General features: G+C 37.0%; 2 protein-coding genes across 2 annotated transcripts in view; one reads left to right on the forward strand and one right to left on the reverse strand.

Annotated features, from left to right (window-relative positions):
* The window catches only part of METTL9 (methyltransferase like 9), a 20,430-nt gene extending 695 nt beyond the window's left edge, over positions 1-19,735 (forward strand). Inside the window, exons 2-5 of the mRNA XM_010570205.1 lie at positions 4,331-4,521; positions 6,786-6,995; positions 8,075-8,259; positions 19,004-19,735. Coding sequence (XP_010568507.1) covers positions 4,331-4,521; positions 6,786-6,995; positions 8,075-8,259; positions 19,004-19,209 — 792 coding nt within the window. The 3' untranslated portion in view covers positions 19,210-19,735. The remainder of the gene's footprint in view (positions 1-4,330; positions 4,522-6,785; positions 6,996-8,074; positions 8,260-19,003) is intronic.
* On the reverse strand, positions 11,816-18,202 carry IGSF6 (immunoglobulin superfamily, member 6). The gene is made up of 6 exons (XM_010570204.1): positions 18,097-18,202; positions 16,109-16,456; positions 15,118-15,224; positions 14,018-14,074; positions 13,288-13,371; positions 11,816-12,123 (listed from the first exon to the last, which is right to left on the reverse strand). Exons 1-6 carry the CDS (start codon positions 18,161-18,163, stop codon positions 12,085-12,087), a joined length of 702 nt encoding a protein of 233 aa, XP_010568506.1. The 5' UTR covers positions 18,164-18,202; the 3' UTR covers positions 11,816-12,084.

A 19,735-nucleotide genomic window follows, 5' to 3' on the forward strand; every position in this document is an offset into this window, starting at 1 on the left:
GGGGGACCCTGGTGCGGGCTGCGGGGGGCACCGGGCCGGGCAGCGCCAGACAAAGAGAGGGAACTGCTCGGTCCTCCCGGTGAGAAAGTTGACGTGTGCCCTCCGTGCGAGATACGTGCGGGAGCCTGCTGGGGAGGTGAGGTGGGGTACCGGGGCTGAAGAGCCGCAGGGGGAAGGTAGTCGGGGCTGGATGCCGGCGAAGAGTGCCAGAGGCTTGGGTGTTCGCCGCGGGAGGGTCGTCGGAGCGAGTCCGGCGGTAACGGCGGGATGGGGAGCCAGCACGGTGTCCCGAGACTGATAATGCATCGGGTTGGGTGTCAGAGCTGCTCCTGAGAGATGTAAACCTTCGTTTTGCGTTTTTCTTGGTGAGCTCTGTAGGTACACTTGAATGGAGTTTGCAGGTGGTGTTGAATGGGGTAGGTTTCCAATCAGAGACGTTTTTAATTAATATTGATGTATCTAGAGGAAAATACAAAAAGTAAGCAACTGGGAAGCCGCGAAGCTCACAGAGGCCTTGGAACAGTAGTAGATGGCAAAGTAGAAATGAGTTTGCAATGTGATACGACTGCGATAAAAGGTTAGTGCTATACTTGAGCAGTATAGGCACGTGGGTCAGTACTTTGTGTAAAAGTTAGGGACTATACCCTTGCAATGCAATGGTTATGTGATATGATTGCATTTGGAATATGTTCAGATCTGCACTATGTGTTACCAAAACGCTACTGAAAATCTGACAGGAGTTCAGAAGGGCTAACAAAAGCTCATAGTGCTGAAGGAAGATACCGACTTATGCTAAGTAAAATATACAGAGATGAGCTAATGAAGAAGACGTAGCATAAATACATGAGGACTGCTGTACAAAGAACACAATTATGCACTGTAGTTCTTCAAGCTGATCCATTACTTTTTTAGTGCTCTGGGTGGGCACTGACACCCAGAATCTTGCTACTGAGTGAAGGTATTACTAGGGTTTAATGAATAATGGTCTGCTGTTTGGATCATTCAGTACATAAGTACAAGAGAAGCAGAATTCAGATTTACAGAAAGAACTTCCTTCTGGTGAACAAAGAAAATCTGAAAGTCTTTTTTGTTGTTAAAAAACTACTAGAAAGACAAGTCAACCAAGGAAATGTGTTATGGAGATGATTACGTCATTCACAGGTAGATAGATGGTCTGCAGTGGATACTCTCCATTTCTAATTTATAAGATCTAGATTTTAAACCTAAAGTATTGATTATTTAGAAAGTTTAATAAGATTTGTGATTGCTGAGTTTGTGAGTTTACTCTTAAGTAAGGATTGCATGTTGAGCCCCAGGTACTTTCACTCTATATAGTGTTACTGACTTCATTAGTTTTACGTAAGTTAGCTAAAAGAACATTTTCTTCCTTTCACTAATATTAAGCAAGAGTTGTCAATAATTATAATTTTTATTATAAAAAAGGTCTTAACTTATCTTTTCAGAGTTTTGTGCTGTAGTTTTTCTACTGTTGTGCTATAAGAGGTTGATATGCTTTCTGTCATGAAACTAGTGGCCTGAAAAGGGCTTTTCATATATTGCACATGGAGGAAAACAAGGGCAGTTTCTGTTCTGAGGAAGTAGTTCCAGAATTAAGCTGGTTTTCATCAGTTTTGTCATTTGAAATTTGGGTTGGTTTCATCCTGTGTGGCTTTTTTTCTTCTTCTTCATGTAGTTTGCTATCATTTCTATTATTCACTAGTGTTATATAGGTAGTTGCCAATAACCTTATTGGCAAGGTTAACCGTGAAGAAGAAATTAGAGGAGGTCTGTGAACAATGCCTAATTTCGGAAACAAGCTTCTCTTCTCACATTTGTCACCATCATTGTTCCGCCAATGGTTATGTCAATATATATCAATATTTGGAAGTCTTAAAGACAAGAATTTTAGGACTGTTGGTTTCCATGGTCAGATCCTGGAACTACAGGTGACAGTTCAGTGCAGTACCAAGGTGTGCGAGCTCAGGTACAGCATATATGTAGCCATATTGCTTATGGAACAAAGCCTGTGTTTCCCAAAGCTTTGATAGTTGGATACATTTTCTTTTGGATTGAATATGGCAACACATTGAAAATGGCAGATCATCTGAGCCGCTCCAAACCTGTCCAGTGTAGCTAGGCAGCAGCAGCCTCATGATGAACCTGACACGTATCCCAGCCTGCGCCTCAGCATCTTGGGATTGCTCGCTTCTGCCAGACTCAAAATTGGCCTCTGAAGATGGATGGACAAAGTACACAGGCTGCTGCTTTAGTGGTTTTTCACAACTCAGGATTCCTTTTGGGAATCACTGGACTATGCTGATTAATTTAACTAGCACTGTGCTGCAGTGAGAAAACACCTAAACTGGTAAATCAGCAGTCTCAGGAATCCCTGTGCCAGGCTCCATCCTGTGGTACAGACTTGCTCAAAACCTGGTTTTTAGAGGAATGGATCACTTACTTGTGCTACCTACCTACACGTGTGTTTAAAAATACAGTTGAGAGTCTGATTCTGCCAGAAATGTAGCTGTTATGCAAGCGGTTTTCAAAGTAAACTTAAGCAGGCATATATTTGCTCCTCAGCTGAAGTGTCTTGACATCCCTTGCTACTTTGGGTCAGTGTTTGACGGAGCCCCTGTTTATGCATCTAGCATAATGATCTTGGTGCCGCTGTCTACGCTCCTCTGCTTGCTGGCACTATAATTGTGAAGCAGCAGGACACTGGAGTAAGAACCCTGTCCCATTATTATTTATATTACAGTAGTGACTGGAAGTCCCACTGTGCTGAACACTGTGTAAACATGCGTTAAGTGACTGTTCCTCTCCCAACAAGGTACAACAAATGTGAAGGGATCAGGATATGAGCATACATTTTGCGTAGTATGGCTAGACAGACTTGGGGAGTTATCCCAGCTGACCGTTTGCTGTCCTTCTATATGCTTTTTTACAAGATTCTGTTAAAACTCTCCATTTCTCTTTAAGAAATGTATAACTCCCTATCTGCACAATAAATACATGCAGCCAGATTAAGGAACATTATTGCAAGATCTAAGGGGGAGATAAGAGAATATTAGCTGTAGGGAATAATTCTTGATGTTAGAAAACAGACACAATAGCATTAGAGATTCTGTGAGAAGGACTGACAATAACTGCATAAACGTAGGAGAGTGAAAAATAAGAGACATTCTTAATTAAAATTACATTTAAAACTTTTTTTGTAACTTCTGCATATTGAGGTGGGGGGGGTAGCTTGGCATTGCAACCTAGCAATGAGCAACCTTTTGAATTTTATTATCAGTGCTGACATTCCAGAATGCTGTAGCATTAGAGGCATTTGCTGGAGGTGCAGAAGATGGCCATGAGGGTCCTAAAATTTCAGAATTTCCATAGGTTTGCCTTATTTTGCATTAATTTTTTGCATTTAAAATAATGTAAAGCAGGTGTTAAAGAAGGAGTTTAGATATGCCTTACACCTGAGTAGTAAAATATTAGGATATTGTATGGTTTATTACTTTTCCAGCTAGATTTGATATCAAAGAGTAGCATTCTTTTTCTTCACAATTAATTGAACAGTAGCTTGCATATCAGTGTTAGTTTAGTTTGTATAGGAGTGGTTGTTACCAGGTAACACAAGGCGAATGGAATCATTGGCCCATTTTAGCTTGGGCTTTAGATTTTATCAATATAAAAGTATACAACTGCCTTTCAGCTGATACTGATGACTTCCTAGATGTGGGAACCTGCTCCTTTGTTTAGTAGAGATGCTGGGAGGCAGCTTCATAGACATAATTGTTTTGAAAGACTTGTGGACCTGCTTCTTGGTACTGGTAAGTGAAGAAACATAGTCCAGCAATGTTGTAAGACAGACAAGCTGTGGTCTAAAGTATTGATTGGATTCTTTACCTCCTTTCCTGGAAAAATACTGCAAATGCACTTGCTGATTTCTTTTCAGAGGATGCCTAGGGAAAAGTTGAGAATGAGTTGGAAGATAGAAAACAATATTACCCCACTTCATAGTGTTTTATCAGTGTGGTGCTGTTCCATAGAGGACCTGTGTTTGCTTTCCAGTGAATTTGTAGAATTCTTCAAAGTACAGGGTAATGATTAAGACAAAAATTAAAAGCATTATTTCGTGGCAAGTAATTGGTCCTCACTTGATTACAATTCAAATCTAAGTTAAATTAATCCTGAAAGTTGTTGAAAAGTCTGTAGGAAAAACTAAATTTTTATGTTTACGGAAATTGATAATATCCTTCCATGTATTCGATTTGTTTTAACTACTTCTGGTTTTATATTGCTGAACTTCTTAATGACCCTTTATCTCTTTCTCTAGTGGTATGTCTGCAACACAGAACAGTTATCTGAATCCCTTCAGCCTGTTTTTGTCCAGAGTTACCTTGACCAAGGAACACAGATCTTCTTAAATAACAGCATTGAGAAATCAGGCTGGCTGTTTATCCAGCTCTATCACTCTTTTGTGTCCTCAATTTTTAGCCTCTTTATGTCTAGAACATCTATCAATGGGTAAGTGAAAAGTCAATCTTGGGTAAACTAAATACAGTTTGGATTTAGAGTTTTCAAATTTTCAGCCCTACCCCTTGATCTGTCAGCTTTTCTTAAATTTGTAGTTAGTTTTCCCTTTGCCAGTCTAAGAGATCTGAAATGCCTTACTGTGCTCTTCGTGCCCAGCCCTCTTAATTGAGGAACACCATTTCTAGTATGGGGGGACAAAGGAGGTAATTGCAATTAATAAGAGACAGTCAGAGGACTCCAATTGTATTTTATAACCATTACTTGTATTAATTTCCTTCTGAATAAAAGAGTGTTCTCTTTGTGTTAGATAATGTATCCCTCTTTCCTCTGCTTTCTTCCCCCCCAACCTTGCCCTTTATTTTACCTACTGCCATATCTATATCAGTTACTGTTGTGATTGTCCTTGTTGAAGATGTCTGTATCCAGTCAGTTCTGTATTGCATCTAAAATTCTTTTCTACTAGAGAGTGCGTGCACACCCACTGCAAACCTAGGCAGCTTTCTAAACAGTGCAGAAGTTGGCCGAGTGTTGTGTCTGGTAACACTAACACGGAAAAGAGAATTCTGTCCTTTCTCTTATTCTGTAAAACTTAAATTTGTGTGTAAGCTGTACATGGAACAGGTAACTTCTGATGTAGCATGTTTGACTGATGAAACGTCAGGAAAGCAGGAGAAGAGAAGTTCATAAAACAATATTCTCCTAGTCTTATTGCATCAGGCTCTTCTGTGGCTGCAGGGGAGTTTAGCTGTTTGTGGGTGCTTTAGTATTTTTTCCAAAAAAAGTCAGTGCCTTTTTTTGCTCATGTCGCCCCATTCAGACCTATGTTTAACAGTTTTGATCTTATGAATTTTGTTACATTTACCTGATTTCTCCACCATCACCACCTCTGCACCTACTACATATTTCTGCACAGTCTGATATGAGGATAGTAGCTGTCTACTAAGGCTAGAAAAATAATTGTTTTCCTTATTTTCTAACCAGATGACTTTATGAGCTTCCCTGTGGTGTTCTTAGTTACTTGCAGCTTTATATAAATGTTCCTTTGGTTTCCTCTTCTTCCTTTCTCTTCCATTTTTTTTCAAAGGCTCTCCAGTGCTTTGATAACACCTCATAGTGCTGTTAGGAATAATAGCTGTGAGCCAATTATACAGCGTGGACTGACAAGTGTGCTGCAAGGGGGCTCTACTTAAATTGGCTGTACTCTGTTTATTTTTATACATTTCATATCCCGCTTTAGTTTCTTCTATGTGACTTTGTATGCTCTATCCTTTTTGTTTGTTTCTTTGTTTTTTAGTACAGTCAGTCTTTCCTAGGCTGCCTCCTTTTCACATTTTTTTATTCTTTGATTCTTTTTATCTTTGTTTACCTTTTTTCCCCTTGCACATAAAAGATTTCTCTTCATTGTCTTTAAGTTTAGCCTGCTATCCAACATTAGTTTAAATAATAGTATTTAGCTACCTTCAGTCTATTACTGGCCAGTTCTTTTTCCTTTGCTTGTTCTCCTGACTCTTTCATCTTCTGAATTCTGCTATGACAGCTGAAATCCGTCACTACGTAGTCTTCAAACAGTTATGGGCGGGTATGTCATTGACTTGATCTATAAGGAATCCAACTGTCACCTCTACCCAATTCCTTAATGAGTTACCTATTTTCTGTTCCACAGCTCTTCATCTTGAAAGCAGGATCTGCAGATAGCAGCAAAAGCCATTGTAACATACAACTAAAAAAAAAAATCTATTTTGCCACTCCAGCAGTGTTACCCCCATCCTTTCTTTAAACCTGTTCCCTGTCTTCCCTCCTATTTCTACATCCTATTCCTCATTCATTGTGCATACTTCTGTGTCTGCAGCCATTTTATTTCCTTTGCTATTTTATCTTTTTTTTTTAAGGTAGGTGGCAGAGGTTCAAATCTGCAAAGGTGACAAATAAGGTTCAGCCTTTATTTTATCTTTCCCCTTCTTTCTCTCCCTGCTCCTTTTTTTTAATGCGATCATTTTCTTGAGCTGCACCCCATGAGCTCTTCCTTACCTAATCAAATTCTTGCTGAAGTCTTAACCACTGTAACTGCATGTGGCTATGTGTTTGATCTCTGACAAGTGCAAGGCAAGTTGAACTGGATTTAAAATTTATCTGAGCAGTGACCTTGTCTACTGTTATGTGTGACTGGTTGCTGCCAAAGCACATTCTAAATGACTTCATTGTCCTTCCTGTTAAAGTTTGTACAAAATTGATCATTTCTCATTTTTACATTTCAGGCTGCTGGGAAGGGGCTCAATGTTTGTGTTTTCCCCAGAACAGTTTCAGAGACTGCTTAAAATAAATCCAGAATGGAAATCCCACAGACTTCTCGATTTAGGAGCTGGGGATGGAGAAGTCACTAAAGTCATGAGTCCTCACTTTGAAGAAATCTATGCCACTGAATTGTCTGAAACTATGATATGGCAGCTTCAGAAAAAGAAATACAGGTATTGGACTGAATGCTCCCTACATCCTTTATAGCAGATATTAGAGCAAAGTAATCTATTCGTAATATTTAATGAATGTTCAGTAAGTTCAGTCAGTTTCTCTATTGTTATGGAAAAGGTTAACCTCTACAAAAGTAGGAAAACAAACATGTCTGATGTTCCCTCTTACCAGTGCTTTTGCTATGCAGACGTTCCCTGTTATCAGTTAAGACAAAATAGGCAACAACCATTTTGAAGTCTCTTTATTCATAGCTTGCATAAATTGCTTTAATCAAGGGAGTCAGAAAGATGAAATTCAGATGAACAGCCTAAATAAACAGTCCAAAATCACAAGAGGAAAATACAGGTACTGCAGAGAAAGCAAACTGAATCCTGGCAATAGGGATGCCTCAATAATCTGTGTCTATCTAATCCCACAGTATAGATGACCGTGTAAAGATTCTTTTATTCTTGCTACGCTTAGCTCCTGCTGTTGAGACTGAATAATATTTAGTAAAAAAAACCCTCAGGACTTTCAGATCTTTGTTCATGCACTCGTCATAGCTCCTGGAGGTTCTTGCAAGCAGCAGATCCAGTCTTGTTGGGTAATGGTTAGTATTTCAGGCACTATATCCCTAGACTTCAACCCAAAGAATGGAGGAATTATGGATTTCTTTTCTTCACCTGTCTTTGAGTGGAAACTTTGCAATCTGGGTTTGCACACTGGTAAATCAGAGTAGATAATAGAATGCAGCAAGCCATTAATCATATTTCAGCTTTGCTGTTTCTTGAGAAGTATCTTCAGTTTTATTCTAGGACAACATATTTTTTTAATACCTGGGGGTTTGTTTTTTGTCTCCTTTATTGCCTGATGATTGTAAGGCAATATAAAGGTTCGTATGGCCGGATATATAGCCACGCCCATCGTTGATTTAGTTTTCTTTTGCAAAAGACCAGAAGGATCATGTCTGTCTTCTCATTGCCTAGGTGGCTGACCTTACCTGCACTATCAACACATCCATAGGGAATTTTGTCTTCAGTGGTTCTCTCTGAACTCAGCTTGTGTTTGTTTAACAGACTGTATCTCTTTCCCATTGCAGGGTGCTTGGTATAAATGAATGGCAAAACACAGGATTTCAGTATGATGTTATCAGCTGTTTGAATTTGCTGGATCGCTGTGATCAACCACTGACTGTATTAAAAGATATTAGAAGTGTACTGGAGCCAACTAGAGGCAGAGTCATTCTAGCATTAGTTCTGCCATTTCACCCATATGTGGAAAATGGTAAGTACACAGATTAATAGCTATTTAGGCAGTTAAAGAAAACATTTGTAGGTTATAGTATCCCAAATTAAATGTTTAATAAATAATTTGCATGTTTGTGTTTGATTTTTGCAAATAACTTGTATGGTGCATGTTCAGAAGTATGAAATCATAGGTAAATAGGCCACATGATGTAAGCTGTTTTCTTAATTCCCCAACATACATTGTTGGCACCACCAAAAAGCTCAAATATTGAAGTCACATATCCTGTTCTGCAGGTTGCCACATTTGAGCTGTGTTGGAGCAACATGGGAAAACTGGTTTCTGGTTAGGGCCCTCTGCTGCTGTCATATAGGTAACCCTAGTTGTCTCTAGCAACCAATTGAGCAAAACCATCAGAACTGTCTCTAATACTGAATAGAGCAGTTCAGGCCAAACTGTTTCAAGTGTTCCAGATGAGCTGCATCTAAAAATTCATAAGGAGATAACATTCACTTTCCAACATGAGCTCTCAAAGTAAAATATAGATCCCTACTAATACAAAGTATCAACCACTATTTATATTGTATTAGTAACTGGAATAAAAAAGTAAAATTAAGTGCCAAAGCCGCATTATTTCCCCTAGTTGCATTTTAAAGGAGTACATGAGAGATTTTCAATGAACCTGTCCTTATGACTAAACTTCAAAAGAGACTAGATACTTTTTTTTACCTGCCTATGGTTGTGGATTCAGGTTGAGGCACCCTAAAGGTGGTTTGAATTCGAGAAGGCTGGTGTTCATCAGTCATCGTTTGGACACTATCTCTCCTTGAGTATTAAGACTTGTCTGTGGAAAGGCATGTATGCCCGGGAAATACAGAACTAATAACCTTAAAAATCTGGCAATCACAAATGCATCAAACTATCTGTTTTCTGCTTTTTATATGCCAGTGGTATTTTGGCAGGAGGAGGGGGAGAGGTAAAAAGTTTTAAGTGTAAAAAATAATGCCATCAGATGAAGAATTGCTTAAAATACGGTATTTGAGTGTATAATTTTGTAACTATTCTGAAAAGTAGTGTGTCTTAAATGAGATGGGGGGGTTGACTTACACATCTGTACAGGATTTCAAGCATATTTGGTTACAGCTTATTGTTCCTGTAATGTGGAACAATATGGCTTCCTCTTTTAAATATTCATTAAAATTCCAAATAACAGCAGTGTCTTTCTAGTCTTTCATTGGCATATTAGGAGCAGAAATTGAGAAATTATTTGGATGGCTTTTTTGTTTGTGTGCCTTCAAAACTATGTGCCATTGTGTTTTGCAATCGCTATTGCACCCAGCAGCTACTTTTCTGCAAGTGGTTAGGTAACCATATGACAGACCACATGCAACTTCCTGGCTCAACAGGAGGTAGATAAGTTAAGGAAGAAACTATTCTAAGTCCACTTATATCCTTCATCATTAATCCCCTACAATATACTGGGAGGAGAAGAGATTGTTAAACTTATAAATCCCAAGGGACTGGAAACTTGTTCTGTGATTGAACTCAGTCATTCCTACTTGTTGAAAGTTGAAATCTGTTGTAAGATGTCTTGTAAACCAAAGTCATACTTCTGTTTGTGGTGGTGACTTGTAGCAGATTATTCACTTTGCTTAAGGCAGTTTTGTTTCCTTAATATGTTCTGAAACTTAAAAACCTATTCATTTTGTCTCTTTACCACTATTATGGATATGGGCCCATATAAACTTCTTTAGACAATACAAGATAGCACACAAAAGTTACTGTCATTCCACTGAAGCTTTCCAACTTAAGATCTGTTTACTGTAGTCTAAAGAAATAGACAATGAACTGCCAGATTGTCCTCATGATGTACAAATGATTTTAGAATTTCAGTATTTTCATTCAGGTATTCTACAAGATGATGCATTTTAAAAAGTGCTAGATGTGTACATATGCTTTATATTTACAAAAAAATATATACTTGGAACATTCAAAGAGGGGAATGTTTCATGGCTCAAGTAACTTCTTGTAGCAGCTAATTAAAAACAGTTTAGGCCCGCCTAGGGAAATTTTTGAATTTTAGAGGGGGGAACAAATGGAGAAGACATGAGGCCGGTAAGGTGTTTGATCAGTGTATAGATAAGTTTCTAGAAATGGAGAAATTATTTTAATCAAAACAAGATTACATGTAATGTAATGGGAGGGTAATTGTGGAAACTGTCTATGTGAATAACATAAAACTTGCTTTAGGAGAACAAAGCAAGGTGGAGGAGGAGGTAAAATGTATTTCAGTGCTTACTGTTTCTGGAATTACAGTGACACCTAGAGTCCAAAGTAGCTTAATCATAAATTCTTTCTGGGACTTTTCAGAGTTTTCTTTTCAACATACAGAACAAGTAGTGCACTTATTGCACGTGTCTAAATTTGGCAAGTAAGCTGGATGAATCATGAGGTATTAGACTAGTCACATAAGAACATGTATTATTATAACTTGATATTTTTTATAGGTATCTCATAGGGTCATAAAAAATCCTTTGTATTCCCTAATATAGACATCATATTTATATAAAGGCATTATTAGATAATGTATGACTAGACTGGTTTAAGTGTCTCTAAATTAAAAACGTCAGAGGCACCATACTTCAGAAGTAGTAAACACTAGCAGTCTGGGATTGTGAAATTTTGTTGTTGAACACCTTAATGTCCTTGTGATTGATTGACAGGGATAAGAAGACAAATGTGTGTTTCCATCTTCCTGAAATACTTGGTACTAAGTTGAGCTGGAAACACAGTACTGTGCTAGATGAACCCTTGCTTTGTCTCAGTTGTCAGTTCTCATCTCACTGAAGTGAGAAGTGGTGTTTCATTTGTTAAACAAAGCTTTGCTTTATTTAAATGATGATAAAAGATGCAGCTGTTCTTTTGTAGGGAGAATGCGTGATACTAACAGATCTCTGGTAAAAGTGCTGATTTTGTAGACTGTCTACATAGCAACTGCTGGAAAAAAAAAAAGGTACTTTAAAAAAAAAGTATACTACCTTGACTAGGGAGTATACTTCTGCGTTCATGCTTGTATCCCATGTTGAACAGGCATGTCAAGGCAAAACTTGGTGCTCTAGGTAATCCTGACTTTCGATAGTAGGATTGGAAGATGGGGATTGTCTGTCTAGCAAGTGAATTTTAATATTGCAGGAGCAACCTTCTCACTGTGACCACTACTTTCCTTTCCTAAACAGGCTAGGAAGAAGCTCCCATCCAAATGAGCTTTACCATGATAGTACATGCATTTATATTGTCTGTTTTTTCTGCTTGCCTGTCTACAGAATACATAGCTTTTGCTCTGTTTAAGCTGTTGTTAAGACTCAGTAACTGTTGATCTGTATATCTGTTACATCAATAACTATCACATTAACATGACTAAAACCAGAATTTCAGCTATGAAATGAGTTTATTTTCTGTTGCTGTCAAATATCATACATCTTTCACAAATGCTCAATTCACATAAAAGGAATACATGTAAATTTATGTAAAATGACGAAAAGAGAATTAAATAGAATTAAATCTCAACTAGAAAAAGGAAACTTTTATGAAGCATTAGCTGTTTTCTTATGAAAGATGAAGAAGTCTTTTCCCACAGTTCTTATTCTTGCCGAATGGAAAATGGAAGTAATATATAACATAGATGTAATGTACAATGCACTTGGGTTTGGTGATCTGTTTAGAAAATACTCTTGAAGAACACTGCCCTGCAAGGTTTTCTCCTCTCTTTTTAAAGCAAAGAATGTCTGTGAAGAAGCTTAACTTCTTCATCTGCCCCTTTGCTTGTATGAGAAATATTGAACAAATCTGAACTGCCACACATGCTCATCTGTTCTGATAAACAGTGTCATCTTCCAAAACATCCTAAGGGAAAAATGTAGAAGTATTTCATTACTGATGTGAACTTTTTTTTTTTAAATAAAGGCAGAATTTCCTTTTTGAGACAAACTCCATCCCTTTACTGTTTCAGTAAACTCCTTTCTCCCCACTTATCCAGTTGCTTTTGTCCATGTGGCATCTACAGGATTTAAAACATATTTCTTTTCCTCTTCCTATTGGCTTTTCCTAATCTTCAGGGAGCACAGAGGCAGTAAAACATACCCCTTTTTTTCACTGTGATCATATCTGATGCTCAAACAAAAGACCAGGTCATGTCAGCAGGGACTTGAAGTCTTTAAAGGTGTAATTACAGAGGGAAACAATTGGGGCTGTATGGAAATAAATGAAGTAAAAATGTTTAGAGGAGAAGTGTTTGACTTTGTTCTATGTTTCTTTTGGTTTCTCCTTGCATCTCTGAAGTGGTGCAGTCCACACTCAGAATAGGAAAGAATTTATACGGTTTCTCAAGAGAAGCAACATTTTTGAAGCAGGATTTTGAAGCTCTTTTCGTAGCTTGCAAATACATGTGACTTCTAAAGTTGTTTTTTTTGTAACTTACATGGCACATGCAAAATTATTGTCATATGGTCATATAAGACTTATTGGCATAAATTTGGAATGATGAAGTAAGTTGTGTGGCTTTACCCAGTGATGTTGAATATTTAGTTTAGGCTCTGTAAGTTGAAGGAGGGGGAAATATCTGTAAGAATGTTGTAGAACTTTTATTAGAGTTTTGTTACGTTTCTGTCACCTAGCTACCCTGGGCTTAGGAAGCAAGAGGAACTATAATAGAAATATTTTTCAAAAATGAACTCTTAATAGCTCTATGTGTTTTACCAAACAGTCCAGAACCACTTGTTGAGACCACTTCTTGGCAAAATACAAATTTATGGATGCTTTATTTTTAAAAGTACATGCATACATTCTATAAGGTATATAGTATCATAAATATATAATTGTCTATGTATCGTCATTTAGAATGCTTTATAATGTCTTTGACTGTTGTGCAGAACACTTTTTTTTATACCTCTATCAACTTTCAAAAAGAAAGTCTGTTTCCAGAGGGAGGAAATAGAAATGGTATACTCTTAAAAATTGTTAGTTCCTCTTTTTCCCCATAAATTTCAGTATTGTTAGATAGATACTTACAGGCTGTTGGCAATGTTCAGCATACCTCTGCTTTTGAAGTTCTTGGGCAATGGCTCGAAAAATTTTTCGTCCACTACTGATTTTCTGCAAATTATTTAAAATATTTTAGGTCAGTGCTACATTTGAACTTGGGGGAAACATCTTTTTCTACCTTTTATAATTCTGATTTTTTCCCTGTATGTCTTCAGGAATGTTACTAAATAACACTTTAAGAATATACGGTTTGGCAGGCAGAAGGGTTTTAAATTACATTAATATTATATCTCTTAACATATATACCTTCTTTAATGGATATTTAAATGTATGGCTTCTGAATTTTATTCAAGGATACATGGTGATAGAGGCTCTTAATAGGCTTGTTTTAAATACTTTAGGGCTTACCTGAATGCACCATTTAAACAAAAAATTAATAGCAAAACCTGTTATTTTTCAGAAGTTCGAACAAAATTTACTTAAAACATAAAGGAAGCTGTGTATTAGAGATGGCCTTTACATAGATTGACTATCCTGTATCCAATCTGTTTAAAAGAAATTATTTAGCTAATTAGTTAAAATTAGTTAAATGTAAAATCATTAACTAGTTTTGTACAAATCTGAAGTGAAGCCTTAACAGCTCTGAATGTCTCTAACTGAATTGTCAATTAATCACAAAATTGATGCCAAATATATTTGAAAAAGACAGGAAAAAAAGTTCTGAATCACAGACAAAGCGAACAAAGTGGTAACATACAGAGTCCTCTGTTCTTTGGTCTTCATTCCCACTTTTCTTTAGCAGCTTTGGTTTTAACTGGAGGGAGGGATAATAAAATAAAAAACTATTAAAACATAAGGTGAGAAGCCAACTGCTAAGATAGAATAGCTAAAAGCGTTGCCCTTTTACAGTGTCAAACAGTTTTCAAGTGTGTAAAGGCCTTTTTCAGCTTCTGGTAGTAGATGCTGCAGGTATTTTTGCTTTGAGTACAGTGGGACCTGCCTGAAGCACTACCCAATTCTCAAAAATAAACCAATAGCATCACAGATATTGGTTTTTCCCCTGAAGAAGTCTTGATTAATTTTTCCTACTATAGTACTTCACCCAGTTTAAAGAAAAACAAAAATCAAAATGACTGTCCTGCCTTTATGCTTAGACAGTGATCACTACAGCAAAGAACCATTTTACTCTATCATACCATTTAGGACTGTGAAGTCCTCTTTCTCATGTCAGTCTCATTATTATGTAAAGATTCCAGTTGCAGCTTTGGGTGTTTGTTTTTAACTAAACACAACGTTTTTTTCTAGATTTAAAAAAATAAACTCCAGTAGTTATGTAATTTTTAACCAGGTGCATTCTAATGTGTTTGTTTCCTATAAGCATAAAACTTTTTCCAAGTCTCTGATATTTTTAAGTTTTACCAAGGTCTCTCTTCAGTCTGCAGTAACTTTACTGCTGCTCACAAATACTTTGACATTAAATTTAAATTATTTTACTTTTACTGGAAACTAATCCAGAGAGTTGATGACTTACAATGGTAATTTCTAGTTTTGCTTTTTGAGTGCGCCTTGATAGATAATCTCCAACTTGCTGATTAATACTCTCAGGATAATTTTAACTTCAGAATACCTTTTCTTTTAGACACTTTACTGAAAAATGTGGTTGCTATTAAGAGTACAGGTATGTGCCACACGAGTTTGCAGATGTGTGCAGCTTATGAACTTCAACCAGCTACCTCTTTAAAATGTAATCATAAAAGTTGTGGAATCTAGGAATGTCTTTTTATTCTCCTTATGGAGATGTTAAAACTGCTTAGATTTACAAAATTAACAGAATCAGAAAAAGCACTTTGAGCCTACCTTGTAGACTACAAAGAATGTGAATACAGTAGTGCTGTATAGAAACAGTAACGATGAGGTGATGATCATGAAGATGAGTTTTCCATTGCTGTGCTGCTTCTCTGCTCCTTTATTAGAAGTGAGTATTAGAATAAAGGACAGTTCTTCTGATTCACATAATTTTCTTAAGATTCATCATTTCAGCCCCCTTCCTCTGAGGAATTAAAAAAACCTCACACCCATCAATATTTTCTGGTTAATTTTCAGTCTAAATTCCTTAGTGAGATCACTTTTGTTTTGCTAAATATTTGCAATGACAATGGAGACTTATTGTTGATTATTAACCCTTCCTTTAGGGGTAGACAATAGAATCCAGTTTTCTGCTCTCTTAAAGGAATATCTGAATAAAGCTTAGAGGGTTTTGTTCAGAAATGCACTTAGAGGAAGGAAGGAATATAAGTAATAATCCAGCTAGTTTTTTTTTTTTTCCATTTTAGGCATGTAAAGCTGAAATGTAGTTAATGAAGTCTCATCGCTTTCTTAACTAGAAGGCAAATGATACAAAGGTTCAGAACTAAAACTTTTTTCTCAGGTTGGCACAGTGAATCCCCAGTTCTGAGACTCTGTTGCACCTATTTCCACTAAATGTCAGTTTCTCTACTTCTCATTTTTCTGTTGATACTTCCTTTCTGATAGCCATTAAAGTCTTTATGTAAGAGGATGTAGACTATGGTTAGACAACACGAGTACAAAACTTCTTTCTTCTGTAGAATTCTAGTCATTTGCATCATATGACAGAACAGTCTAATTAGCAAACAAGGTTAAGATGCTTATTTGTAGAATCCCTCCATGGTTTTACTATTAATATTTTAATTTAGTCATACTACTCCCAATGGTTTTGTTGGTATTTCCATCTTAAATGCCATTCTTAAAAGTGTCAATAAAGAGAGTATTTAGGTAACATAATTTATTTCTTTTAAGATGCTTCATTAAGAAGGAATGATCAACTGACCTGTTTTCATTAGTACTGTTCCATCTCCTGTTTGTTTAGAACGGGGTGAACTTGAATCTGAAAATGCTATTCCACAGATATAAACAGCATTGTCATCTACAGTCAGATCATTGATCTGAAGTGAAATGTTATTTTCTGATAAATGTACTTTGTACTTATCATCTGTGCATCTAGGAATACACAAATCCTCGTGTTTATTAGCTAAAAAGCGAAACCATAGAACTTGAGGTGGAGACAAGGAGCATCCAGAGGCAGTAAAAGCACATGTTAGGACCACAGTGTGCATAGAGTAGTCAGCTTCCTGAAATCTGGGTTGTGTTACAGTGACTTGGCAGGTATCTGCAGCACCTGTTGGGAATAAAGAATTGGTAATGTGAGGGACAGTTAAAAAGCAAGCCACAGTCTAAAAAGAAAATAAGCTACTTCTGGTTCATTCGAGAAAAGGTGGGAGGAAAGGAAAAAAACAACCGTGTTTCAAACCTGAAATTTTTAAGGTTGTTTCCAGCAAACTTTTAGATAATTTCTACAGCTTGCCCATGTGTTCATTTAACAGTTTTACCTATGTGGTAATGTGCTTAGCGTTCTGTTTTTCTGAAAAAGTATAGAGAAGATGCATATATCTAAAATAATGTGAATGTCTCCTTTGGCCCTGGAGAAGACCAAAAGAATACTTTGTGTAGTTCCCTGCCTCAGACTTAGTCCTAAGTGTTTGGGGGATTGGGGGGGGTAAGGGGGGGGGGGGGGGCTGGGTGTCATGTGGCATGCTCAGTGGAGTAGTTCTGCAAGGGTTTCCCTCTCCTCCAATGTTCCTGATCTGAGTCAAGTGAGACAGCGTGATGGCAGGTAGTGGAAGTGTCATAAATGGAGACATTTATAATTTAACAATTTCATAACATTGATTAGAATTCATAGTAGTTCCTAGACATTCTTCTACTTCATCACATGTATCGACTCTGGGTTTCTAAGGATAATAATATTGCTTGTTAGTTCTGACATTTAAAAAACGTGTGCAGAGAAAACAGGAAGGTTAATCAGAGAAGAGAATTCTAATTAAGGAACTGAAATTTAAGGTTTAAAATGACTGGTCTGGGAGATTTTTTTTAAGTCCTTATAGAAATCCATAATTTAAATACTGCTTTAGTATATTTAATTTTATTCAAATAAATTGCTTACTTATTTAAACAGTGGTGATAATGAGATTATTACAGTGAAAATGAAGGTAGTAGCTTAACAGCATCCTTTTCTACTTCCTAGAAAATAACAAATTAGAAGAAAAATAAACTGAAGTCTCTTAATCTGCTGCTGATACACAATTTATAAGCCTGTCCACAGTGGACAATCAGCATTGTCCCTTCATCGCTTTTCTCACTGAGTGTTTTATAGACCAAATCCAAGCAGATTCAATGTCTGTGACTGCTACAGGAATAAAATGAAACTCTACTTCTGCATCAGGTTAACATCAGAGCCGTTCCATAGCAGCTACAGCAATCTGAAGATTGTAGTAATATAAATGGTCAGTGTACCTGCACCCTGTGTGGTGAAAGGCAGTAGCTTGTGCTTCTGCAGTTGATCCCTTTCTCTTTTCCACCTTAGTCCAGGGCTCTGGATGGCCTTGCAGACCAGAACTCCATGGATTCAGTTCATGCAGATGCTGTCTGTTCAGCTTCCCAAACCCTCCTCCCAAACAAGCACAGCTGCAGTGAAAACCATGCTGCTGCTGCTGCTGAAGCATTCTTTGCAGCAAAATGCAGTATGATTTGACCCAGAAATCATAGATTACAGGAGTATGTCAGACTTTCGGAAGAAAAAGCATTTGCTAACAGTTGTTTAATTTGGAAGTTGTATGAAGATAGCAGAAATTAGCTTGATTCTCAGAAAAACTTTTTACTGCTCTTATTTTGTAGCTGTGTTGCAAATCATAACCACAACATTTTCAATCTTGCTTAACTGCTATTACATGGGAAAATATAAGAACCTTAAAGTCTTACCAGTACCATACAGAATCCAGTCAAATGCCAGCATTAGCATGTTTTTTAATTGGTTGAAAGATGCCATTTCTTGTATCTCTCTGGAAATTATTCTGCTTGAAGGAAGAGGAACTTAGGAACTCTTTGGAGTTGCAGAACGCTCTGAATCACAAGATTTAGAACTTCCTGTTTAGAAGGGTGTTTACTGTTGCATTTAGCAAACTGGTTAAAGGTACAGACCAAACCAGAAAACATTTGTTATTTGTGGATGACATTACTTGGAAAATGAGTTAAGAGTTTTAAATTTTGAACTTCTGAGAGTTGTACCTATAATCCTTCAGATTATTTCATTGCATATAACAAATGACAACACGTTTTCCAACATGCTACAGTGTTTGGCTTCTTAATTTTATATGACCCTAAGCAGTCTTTACCCTATCAGCTAGTAGGTGGCCACTGGAGGAACAAAGATTCTGTAGCCATCCATTATAAGGTGGTGGTCTACTGAGGAAGCTTCACAGCAAATCATAGTTTTCAACTTGCTGGCTCTATTTACTGTAATTACCTGAAGCCATCTTTGGCCAGACAGTAGGCATAAACAAAGAATTTTATAATGCTGGAAAAGCTCTTCATTAAATAATCTGTCTGACCATGTCTGCTGAACACCAGCCTCACTAACGGAAGTTACTTTTCAGCCAGTCTTGGAACTGCTAGTTAAAAATGTAACAAAAGATAACCTTAAGAAGGCGCTGCTTCTGAACAATAGGCAAAAACTTGAACTGATCTTGCAACAGCTCTACAAATGGCTTGTCAACCTCCTATTTGGAGTGGAATGGAATATAATCTGTGTAATATGCTTTCTGTAAGAAAATACATCACACAGTAAAGTTTTCTTTATCATTTAAACAAAACTGTTTTGTTTTCTCAGTAGGTGGCAAGTGGGAAAAGCCCTCAGAAGTTTTGGAAATCAAAGGGCACACTTGGGAAGAACAGGTGAATAGCCTGCCAGAAGTTTTCAGTAAAGCTGGTTTTGCCATAGAGGCTTTCACCAGACTGCCATACCTATGTGAAGGTGATATGTATAATGACTACTATGTACTAGATGATGCTGTCTTCGTCCTCAAGCCAGTGTAAGCGTGTATGAAGTAAATCTCCAGAATCTAACCCCAGAAGCAGCCTCTGAAAGAGGAGTTTGATTTATGGTTACTTAAAGGGAGGGAATTTGGGGATTGCCATGCTAAATAAATACCATGTAAGAAATTTAAAGGCCAAAATACTAATGTATTTCTTTGTAGTGCGATTAGGAAAAAAAGGTTGTTTTTTTAAACAGACTCTTCAGTTGAGAATTTCTTTTTTACCAGCTCTTAAACCAACAATACATTCTGCAGTCCAGCAGTAATGGGGGATATTTTTTTATACTTACCTGCAACAGGGATCAGATCCAAGCAAAAGCAATAGTCCTAATAACGATGAAACTGATACCATGTGAACTGTTGTTAAAGAAATCAAGTGAAATCTGGCAATAAAGTTATCTATTCAGTTCAAGCCTTGTTGAATATAAACTGTTGAAATGGATATTCTTCCATGCTAAGTTACTTTCTCTCTTACTGTCATTCTTCACATGTTTTTAATCATGCTAATAAACTTTTTTTGAGATGAC

The sequence above is a fragment of the Haliaeetus leucocephalus genome, unplaced genomic scaffold, assembly GCF_000737465.1.
Source record: "Haliaeetus leucocephalus isolate CR32 unplaced genomic scaffold, Haliaeetus_leucocephalus-4.0 Scaffold295, whole genome shotgun sequence".
Taxonomy (NCBI): domain Eukaryota; kingdom Metazoa; phylum Chordata; class Aves; order Accipitriformes; family Accipitridae; genus Haliaeetus; species Haliaeetus leucocephalus.